At 28.8% G+C, this 10,281-nt stretch overlaps 1 protein-coding gene across 1 annotated transcript; it reads right to left on the reverse strand.

Annotated features, from left to right (window-relative positions):
• Positions 1–250: 250 nt before the first annotated feature.
• On the reverse strand, positions 251–9,418 carry LOC112786901 (coumaroyl-CoA:anthocyanidin 3-O-glucoside-6''-O-coumaroyltransferase 1-like). Its single transcript, XM_025830280.3, has 2 exons — positions 8,922–9,418; positions 251–1,216 (listed from the first exon to the last, which is right to left on the reverse strand). Exons 1-2 carry the CDS (start codon positions 9,393–9,395, stop codon positions 266–268), a joined length of 1,425 nt encoding a protein of 474 aa, XP_025686065.1. The 5' UTR covers positions 9,396–9,418; the 3' UTR covers positions 251–265.
• Positions 9,419–10,281: the final 863 nt, after the last annotated feature.

Below are 10,281 nucleotides of genomic sequence, written 5' to 3' on the forward strand. Positions count from 1 at the left end.
CTTATTCAATTTAGCATTTATAACAATAAATGAGATCACCATTATATAAGTCATTTAATTTGAAATAGCATAATTTGTGATTATAATTAATATATGTATTGCCCACAAATAAGTTAGGAAATCAAATAATTTCCTAACATGTTTCTCTAACAACAACAAAAACAACAACAACAATAGCAATAATAATAATAATAATAATAATAATAATAATAGAACAAAAGTTAGTTTCAGATAGATCATCTCTGATTACACACAAAAGGAGAGTCTAATCACAACCTATAATACTTGTAATGTGTTCTTTCAAAATAGTATTGAAATTTTCCATTTCACTCCTTTCAAGAGTGAGTCCAATTTCAACTCCACCATTATCATCCTTAGAATCACACAGAGAGAATACCCTTGAATGCAATACATGAATTACGTCACTTTTCTTGGGCTTTCCCCACCCAAAATCAGTTTCATAAACATCATGCTTTGCTGACCCTATAGCTATTACCCTACATTCTTCCGATGTCCCTAACTCGTTAAAATGTGTCATCAAATCTTCAATCTCTTTCAAACCATCGCACTTAAACTCTCTAATTTTGCTTTCAATAGCAATAGCTGCTTCAACAATCCCATTTTCCACCACTAGCTTGCCCTTCTCGAGTTCCACGACCGGCCGAGAAAGGCAGTTTCCAAAGTATGTCGATGGAATAGACAATTCTCCACAGTTTCGACAATCTGCTGGGAATGTAAACTTGCATGTTTCATAGGCATCAGTATTAATGTAATAATATTTTACCATGCATACCCAAAGCAAAGAACAAGTCACCACATAGGTCGATATGATCAACGACTCTGTACTTAATCCCATTTTTTTGCATTCAAGGTATATCCATTTCTTGATTTTCTCCACCTGCTCACGGCTCAGGGTAAACGTAAAGCGAACCTTGTCACTGGGAACATCAACAAGTATGCCAAAAGACTTCACGATCTTCGTAAAAGAACTTGAAAGTTCCTCCAAGAAAACGAGCTTTAGCCCTCTCCAGTCTTCGATGGCGTCTCTGTTGTGTAGTGGCAGTTGAAGAGATTCTTTAACGGAATCCATGTCTTCACCTCTTGTCCTACAAACGGAAGCCCAGAACTTGATGAAATGATGAAAGGCTCTTCCGTCAGCAACAACGTGATTAAAGCCGACGCACATGCTGAAGCCATAGTTGGGTAGGACAGTGATCTGAAACCATGGTCCATTGGAATTTTAGATTTATGTTATATGCATATCTGAAGAAAAAATATTACATGCGCAAAAACTAGGCTAATTTTTTTTAGGGGAATGGTAGAGAAAGAATGACTATTTTGAATAACATGAACAACCACCAATTAAATAAAAACATACTACACTTTTAAATTAATCATCTAAATTTTAATATTAAAATAACTATCCGTACACTAATAAAATGAACATTCGATATATCTATTATTCACATTGTTTAATATTTTCATTATCTACCTATACTTTTCATTTTTTTTTATTATGAAAGTAGAAATGGTGATATACTTTAATATTGTAATTTTTTGTATTTTTTAAAACTGTGGAAAGTACACAAAATGGAAGGTTTGATTTCTGTACTTTAAATTTTTTTATTTTTTTTAATACAAATCGAACAGTCCGATTTGTGTACCTATCAGAAATCGGATGGTCTGATTTTTGCATATCTACATTTAAAAAAATACCACTACCATTCTAATATTAAAAATAAAAAGTTCCAAAAACTATTAGACATTATTTTAGTAAACTATATTAAATTATTTAATATTCTCAATTATCAACTTTATATAATAGCAGTTACACGTGAATCTTGATTTAACAGAATAATCAAATGTGTTTATAAAAACATAATATAATTCTTTTAAAAAAATATTTTATTTATAAATATAGACATTTTAAGTGCTATTTACAAATATGTATATTAAAATATTATTATAGTTATTAATAGTAGTTGAGAGTTAAGTTAATAATAACTAGTAGTTAATAGATGAATATTTATGAGGTTAGTTGATAATATCCTTATAAATAGAGTGATTCTTATATATTATGAACAACAATTTCAACACAACAACTTTACATATAATATTATCTTCTTATTCTGCTTTTCTCCCATACATTTAACATAGTATCAGAACCACTTGAAGAGGATAAGTCATTAGTTTTTTTGGGTGAAAAATCACCATGCTTTTTTTTCATTCAAATATTTTTCATTCATAATTTTTTCTTTGTTTTTGTTACTGATTTAATACTTTCTCATCTCACCAAATAATCCATCATTTTCATCTTGCCCTTCCGAGTCCAACGGACCCAAAATTATGACCATTGAGAACTGAAGCCCTTCTCAAAATGAGTAATGCTAGGGAGACAAATTATTTTTGGCTGATTTTCTTTGGTTACCAAACATTTCCGCTCAAAATTTGTTGTCACTATCACTTTTCTTCTTTTTTTTTTTCGCTCTTTTCTCTTCTCTTCTTATTCGTCCCTTTTCTCCTTCTTCCTCTGTCAAGAATCACCTTCTGTCTGCACATTTTCTCCCTTTCGTTATCTATCTATTCAGCCCACTGCTGGTCACTCTGTATCGTCGCGGCATCCCGACATCCCCTTTCTTCTCTCTTTTTTTTCTTCCTACTCCTTCCTGGTTATCTCACCCTGTCTCACTCTCAAACACAGATAACAAAACTAGAGCAGAAGCCATGTTCCTCCTTCTCGTCATTGTCTTCTTCTGGATCTCGCGCCACACGTCTATTCCTCTATGTTACGGCGCTTTACGCATTTTCCTCAACCATCTCATCGAAACTTATTCAAGTTGGGGATTATTAACGTCTTCTATCCACCAATTTGCGGGGGTATATTAAAATATTGAGGTAATGCCTAAAATGGTCTCTAAAATTCTTAACTCACTTTAGATTAGTCCCCCACTTTTTAAAATAGCCAAATAAGTCCTTCACTCTCAGAATCGTGAATCTCCGTTAGTCCAAAAGTTACCAGATGTTTTAACTGCACACTGATATGGACACACAATAAGTTCAACTCAAATTGGTATCTCAAATTTGATTAAAACGCCCAAATTGATCCAATTCTCACTTATAAAACCCTAACCCCCAAATGTTCATCTTTATTCTTTGTCTCCACTCCTCTCCTCCTCGTTGATGTTGTTCATCTTGGCACTAATTTGAAGAATATTCTAATCTCCGGTAACCCTTCATTTTTTTTTTGTTGTTGTTACTTTCTGATCCAACCAAACAACACCTCTAGTTTCTTTTGGTCTCTACCTTACCTTGATGTATTCTTTTCTTTGTTCCCACAAGTTCGATGATGCGACAATCCCGAAAACAATGTGCTTCAATTCTGTTTCGGTTGTTTGTGTCGTTTGTTCCGAGGTTAACCGAACTACCACGGGGTAGTTATTTTCTACTTCTTCTTCTGACGACGTAATCGCTTCTTCTTCGTCTTCATTTTTTTTGTCGTTGGAAGCTTTTTGTTGTTGTTTCTTTTTATTCTCATTGGAAGCTTCTTCTTTTTCTTCAGTTGATGTGGTTATAAATGTGTTGTTGTCGGTACTAATTTAAAGGATTTGTTGTGTTGCGGTGTCGTCGAGTCCAGTGGTGGTGGTAGTGGTAATAGGAGGCAATCTTGTTGGTCATTATTGTTGAAGAGGAGAAGGTTGGAAGAATATAAAATATAGAGTAAGATAGTGGTTAGAATCAACCAAGGGGTGATGCTGCTTTTGGATTCATTATTGCATTGATTGGAATAAGGATGCATTTGATTTTCTTTTATTGATTATTAGTTTATTTTCAAGGTTCGATTTTCCTTTCCTTGAGATTGTTTCTTGCTTACAAAGGTGGTGTATATGTGGGAAGAAATTTAGAAGTTCAGAATAGTTTGAATCACACAAAATAAAAATTAAAAAATTATTTTAATATTTTTATTTTTGTTTAATTTACTTTCTTGTTTCTTTTTTGTTTTGTTGCTTATGATTCTGATGTGTGAAGTTTGTTATGGTTAGAATAACAACAACGAGGAGAGGAGTGGAAACGAAGAACAAAGATGAATATGAAGAACAAAGATGAACATTTGGGGTTAGGGTGTTATAAGTGCGAATTGGATCAATTTGGGTGTTTTAATCAAATTTGGGATACCAATTTGAGTTGAACTCATTGTGTGTCCATATCAGCGACCTCAGCGCCGTTAAGACGTTTGGTAACTTTTGGACTAATGGAGATTCACAATTTTGAGAGTGAATGACTTATTTGGTCATTTTAAAAAGTGGGGGACTAATGTGAAGCGAGTTAAAAATTTCAAGGACCATTTTGGGCATTACTTCTTAAAATATTATTAGAGTTGTTAGTAGTTGGGAGTTAAGTTAGTAATAGCTAGTAGTTAGTAAATGAATATTTACGGGTTAGCTGGTAATCTATTATATATATCTAATTTTACAACCAAAATATGCTACATGTCATTTTCTCATTGTAATTAGAATCAAATCTTTCCCTTCAAAATTAATAAATTCTCCTATCCTTCTTACTAATTTTACAACCAAAATGTGCCACATGTTACTCTTTCATTGTAATTGAAATTAAATCTTTTCCTCCAAAATTAAAGAATTTTTCTCCCCTCCTTACTAATTTTACAACCAAAATGTGCCACATGTCACTCCCTCATTGCAATTGAAATCAAATCTTTTCCTCCAAAATTAAAGAGTTCTCCACTCCTCCCTCTTCCTTTCTCTATTTCTCTCATTCTTTCAACCACTCTATCTATTTTATATATCATTATCAATATCAATAACTAATGACTAATTACTAATTTGATAATCAAAATGTGCAATATGATATTTTTTAATTGCATTAAAATTAAAATTAAAATTGAAATATACATATATTATGTATCACATATTACTATCTAATTTAATAATCAAATATGTCACATGACATCCTCTTATTAAAATTGAGAGAAGATTTTTTTTTCAAAATTAATAAACTCCTTTCCTAAATTCTCTCATCTACCTCTCTCTATTTTTCTATTTCTCTCTACTATTTTTACTCTATATATAATTTATATTTTATATTAATACTTTGACAAATCAAAATATGTCATCCGGTATTTTTTTACATTTAAAATAAATTTTTTCTTCCAAAATTAACAAACTCCGACTCTCACTCTCATTCTTCATCTTTATCTTTCTGTCTCTTTTTTCTCATTCTCTATTTTTTCTATCTTTCTATTCTACAGAAAATAAAATTAACAAAATAATATAATTTAAATAAAAAATATTATTATTATATACATATTTGTTAGTTTTTTATTTAGTTTTAAATTTTCACCGCTTATCTTTTTAATCTATATTTTTATTTCTCTTCTTTCAAATATTTATTACATATAATTTGAAAAGAATACTAATGTTATAATTAAAAGTTAGAATCAAGATTCAGTTGTTTTAAAAAAATTAATTTTGAGTTAATTTTATAACTATCAGTATAATTTTTGTATGCTAATATCTAATTATATTTTTATATACATAAAGAGAAAAAATATTATTTTTAAATAGCAAGTATAAAAATTAATTATTTCTATTTGTGCAACAGACTTAATACCTAATTAAATGTAAAAGTATACGCGTTAAATTATTTTAAATTTTAGATAACGAATGTTAAAATTAATTATTAATAAAAAATTAGACTTTTTCATATAAAAATAATAACTAAAAATCTTATTATTTGATTTTTCGATGCATTGGTCTTCTTAGTTAGAGACTTTTATCAATCTACTACTTTTTTTTGTAAAAGTAGTTTGATTTTATAAATTTTTTGTGTCGCGTCATGCACAATTTATACTGTCAGAACAAAATAGACCATAATTTTAAAAAAATTATATTCCCATAATATTATTACAAATAAAAATATTAGTATCCCTCTAAATAGATTGACTCTTATATCATGTAACAACAATTTTAATACAACAATTTTACATATAATATTATCTTCTTATTCTATTTTTCTCTCAAAAATTTAAGAGTCTTATCATTTGTTTCGTTTAAATGAGATAAGTCAAGAATTTTATAAGCCGATAAGTGCAAATGTGATATATTATAAAGTTTTAGTTGTTTATATCTTTTTGTTTGCATTATAAATGGAATATACATAAAATTATCTCATTTTTAATATAAACGACATATGAAACAATAAAAGTTTTTATTTATATAAAGAGGTGTATCTAGAGAATTTTCTCACAAATATCACTTTTTGTCAACTCTTTCTATAAGCTTCTTAAGAATGACTATTTATGATATGTTTTTGTAAGTGTTTATCTTAATTCTCCCGTTAAAAACTATGTGAAAAGGGTTGTTTTTTAGTGCGAGAATCCAATTCTTTTATGCACTTGTTGTTCGATTTTTTTTTATCTGAGCTAAAAAATCTAATACTAATGAGCATGAACGCAAAATAACTTGTTAATGCGCCCTGTGAACGAGTATCACCATTTCAAAATCTCAACTAAGGTCAGAAGAATGCTCAAAAAGGCTTTAGAGGTGGACAAAATAACCAAATTGAATGAAATGAGGCATGGTCAACGAGTAATATATTATACAATAATATGGGCACGTATACAAAATACAATACGGTAATATAAAATATGTAAATTTTAATTTTTTTATAAGATATAGAATATGGTATATACATAAAATATAAAATATTTTTTAAATAAATTATACTAATATTTTAATTATTTTAATATTTTTAATTATATAAAATATTTAAAAAAAATTTTGTATTAATATATAATATATATTATTTTTAAATTTATTTTAAAAATATATATTAAAAATAAAATTAGATACTACTATAATATTATTTAGATATATTAAAATATATTTAAAAAATATTTTTTATTTTATATTAAAATATAATTAAATATAATATATATATAATTTAATAAATATCGTATCTAAAATATATCTAACCGCTGGATACGACAATTTTGAGCAGCTTCTTGCTTCATAGGTAATATATAGACGCCCTGACAAATGTATTTCATTTATACAGTTAGAGTTAGTTAAGTATAGTCGTATCAAAACAGATGGCTTGAGTGTTACCATAGTTGCATCCAAGATATGCCTAAACTAGTTGTGTGCGTGTTAACTTTACTCATTTACACCCAAGATAACTTGCGTGTCTTACCATAATTGCACCCAAAATATGCCTAAACTAATTATATGGGGAAAAGTCTAGAGGCCAGTAATTTTGTTAAATTTTGGCCAGCATATAACTAGCAAAAAAAAGTGAGCTATTAGATGAAATCTCACACCAATCTCACACTATTAAAACTATTTTAATGACTATTTGATAGCTACAAATCACAAAAATTACCGGTTCCCTAACATTCCTCTTAGATGGCACCGTACACAAATAAATAATAAAATATATATTTGTAAATATCACTCAAATATTTATATTTATAAGTAAAATAATTAAAAATATGTATTTAAAAAAATCAGTATAATATAAAATTTTTAATGATTATATTATATGTATATTAAAATCAGTCACTAAAAATAATTATAAATATAAATATACATTAAAAATAAGGAAAAGTCTAAGGGCCAGCAACTTTTGTGTTTTCTGGCCAGCACTTAACCATCAAAACAAAAGTGAGCGATTGTCCACCATTAGATGTAATCTCACACCATTCAAAACACTATTGATGGCCAATTGATGTTTACAAAATACCAAAATTGCTGCCCCCTAGCATTCCTCTAAAAATAAATTAAACTATCCATATATTTATACATAAATACATTAATAATTAATTTTAGAAAAAAATCTATTCTTTTTTTCTCCGAGATGTTAAAATGACACTCTCCTTTTTTCTATCTATAAAATGTACATTCTCCTCCTTTATAATTTTTAAAAACATCTTCTTTAATCTACTTTAAATTTTTTGTGTTAACTAATGTTAACTTTATCTATTTTTCAAAATAAAAATTATTTTTTACAAAAATATCCTTTAACAAAAATTTTATTTTTTTATCATTAAATTTTACTTACCAAAATATCATTTAATAATTTTTTTTATTGATTAAATCTTATTTTTACCAAATTTTTTTAAAAAATTTAATAACCAAATTATTTTTTCTAAGATACCCTTCAATAATTTTTAATTATTAAATTATGATTTTACTAAAATTTTTGTTAATAATTTTTTTATATTTTACTATTAATTTTTCGATATGAATGTATATTATTTTAACATTAAATAAAAAAAATTTTACCATTATTAATATGTATAACAATTAATATATATTGATATTAAAAAATAACTTTACTAAGATTTTTTTAATATTAAAATAATATATATTAATATCAAAAAATTAATAATAAAATATAAAAAAAATTTAATAAAAATTTTGGTAAAATCATAATTTAATAATTAAAAAATTATTGAGTTAGAAAAAAATAATTTAATTATTAAATTTTTTTTAAAAATACAATTTAATCAATAAAAAATAAGTAATTAAACGATATTTTGGTAAGCAAAATTTAATGACAAAAAAAATAAAATTTTTACTAAGAGGTATTTTTGTAAAAAGTAATTTTTTTTTTTGAAAAATGGATAAAATTAACATTAGTTAACACAAAAAATTTAAAATTGATTAAAGAGATGAGAAGATAATGTCATTTTAACATTTCGCAAAAAAAAAAAAGTGAAATTTTCTCTTAATTTTAGTGTCTCATAATATTTTTGAATTTTTAAATATCAAATCGTAAGGAGCGGCTGATGCTGATCAGCATAATTGCATATGAAGTATGTATTTTCGTAAAATTTAGTACTTAAAATTTAAAATATAAGATATTTTTTAAAAATGAGCTGAATGTTTTGATTCGTTGCTGACCTGAACCGCCATTAGAGGAAGCAACTTTCCACCGTCTTGTGTTGTAAGCGGAGAAGGAAAGACCGGAGCAAGAAGGTTAAGGTCTCTAAGATGTGTTGGAGCATTAGCGACAAAGTTGTTAAAATCTTCATGGGACTCGGCCACAGTGAAAGAAACAGAGTCACCATCGGAGTAGAGAATGTAAGGGAAGTTACCGGGGTGAAGAGGGACAAGAATGTTTCCGGCAAAGGGAAAGAAGTGTTGAAGAGTGAGGGAAAGAGAGTGTTTGAGAGTGGGAACCACAGTTTGCAAGATTTGGTTAGTGGTGGTGGGTTGAGGAAGCTCGTAGAAGAATATGCGTTGTATCGGATGGAGGTAGAACCAAGGGAGGTCGAAGAATGTTAGGGGGATCGAAGTTTGTGGAACGGAATCTGGTGGAGGTGAAATTGAACATTGCTCAATAATTTTTACACCGTGATGGTGGGGTTGACCCATGGAAACCGAAGAAGGAGCTGGGTAATGCCTGTCAACTAGTCGTGATCTCTATATACGGTATATATAGATAAAGAAACAAATAAACTAATAAAATTAAGTGAAGAAAAGTATTATAATTCTTAATTTCTTATAGAGTTTTAGTATTTTAATGTAAAGGTAGTTAAATGTTTATTTACTAACTTTCATTTTAGAGATTTTGATCCCTTTTTTATTGTAGAGGGCGGCAAATGGCAATGCACAATAATTTTATAAAGTAGACGACGGCAATGTACGATAACAATAATATTTAAAATCTTTAAAAACTCCTTAGTTTAATAGTGCCAAAACTAACAAAATACAATACAATCAGGGCAAAACACTATAATAAGCCAACATCAATCCAAATTTACCTATATGAGCCAAAATGAAAATCGATACAGCAATGAGCCAGATCATATTTTTATGTAATTCGAACCAGGGTAGTTCGAACTTCATCCTCAAATAATTCGAACCAGACCAGTTCGAATTTCGAAGAAAAAATTGAATGTAAATCGAACCAGACTGGTTCGAACTATCTATGCAAGTAATTCGAACCACTCCAGTTCGAATTAGGGGGAAATGTGTTCTTCATGTAATTCGAACCACCCTGGTTCGAATTACGCTTAAGCAAGGTTGTTAGTAATTCGAACCACCCTGGTTCGAATTACTAGGGAATGGGCTATATAAGGAGTTCGAATCAGCCTCATTCGAACCATTCTCACCTTCCCCTGCCCCACCAAATCTCAGAGAAAACGACCCAGATTCTCTCCGCGAAAGACCTGAACGCAATATTCTGCTCATGGGAGACGATCCGGCGCGGTTATATCGCTTGGACGGAGTCGCCCATATAGCTGGGGTCATCAACGAA

This window comes from Arachis hypogaea, chromosome 20, assembly GCF_003086295.3.
Source record: "Arachis hypogaea cultivar Tifrunner chromosome 20, arahy.Tifrunner.gnm2.J5K5, whole genome shotgun sequence".
In the NCBI taxonomy this organism is placed as follows: Eukaryota; Viridiplantae; Streptophyta; class Magnoliopsida; order Fabales; family Fabaceae; genus Arachis; species Arachis hypogaea.

What these genes read in the sequence shown, in the direction of transcription:
- LOC112786901 (XM_025830280.3), bottom strand. Translation starts at nt 9,395, where the DNA reads ATGGGTCAACCCCACCATCACGGTGTAAAAATTATTGAGCAATGTTCA. An exon ending in TTCCTCTAATGGCGGTTCAG is followed by an intron (nt 1,217 to 8,921) that starts GTCAGCAACGAA and finishes CCATGGTTTCAG; the next exon opens with ATCACTGTCCTACCCAACTA.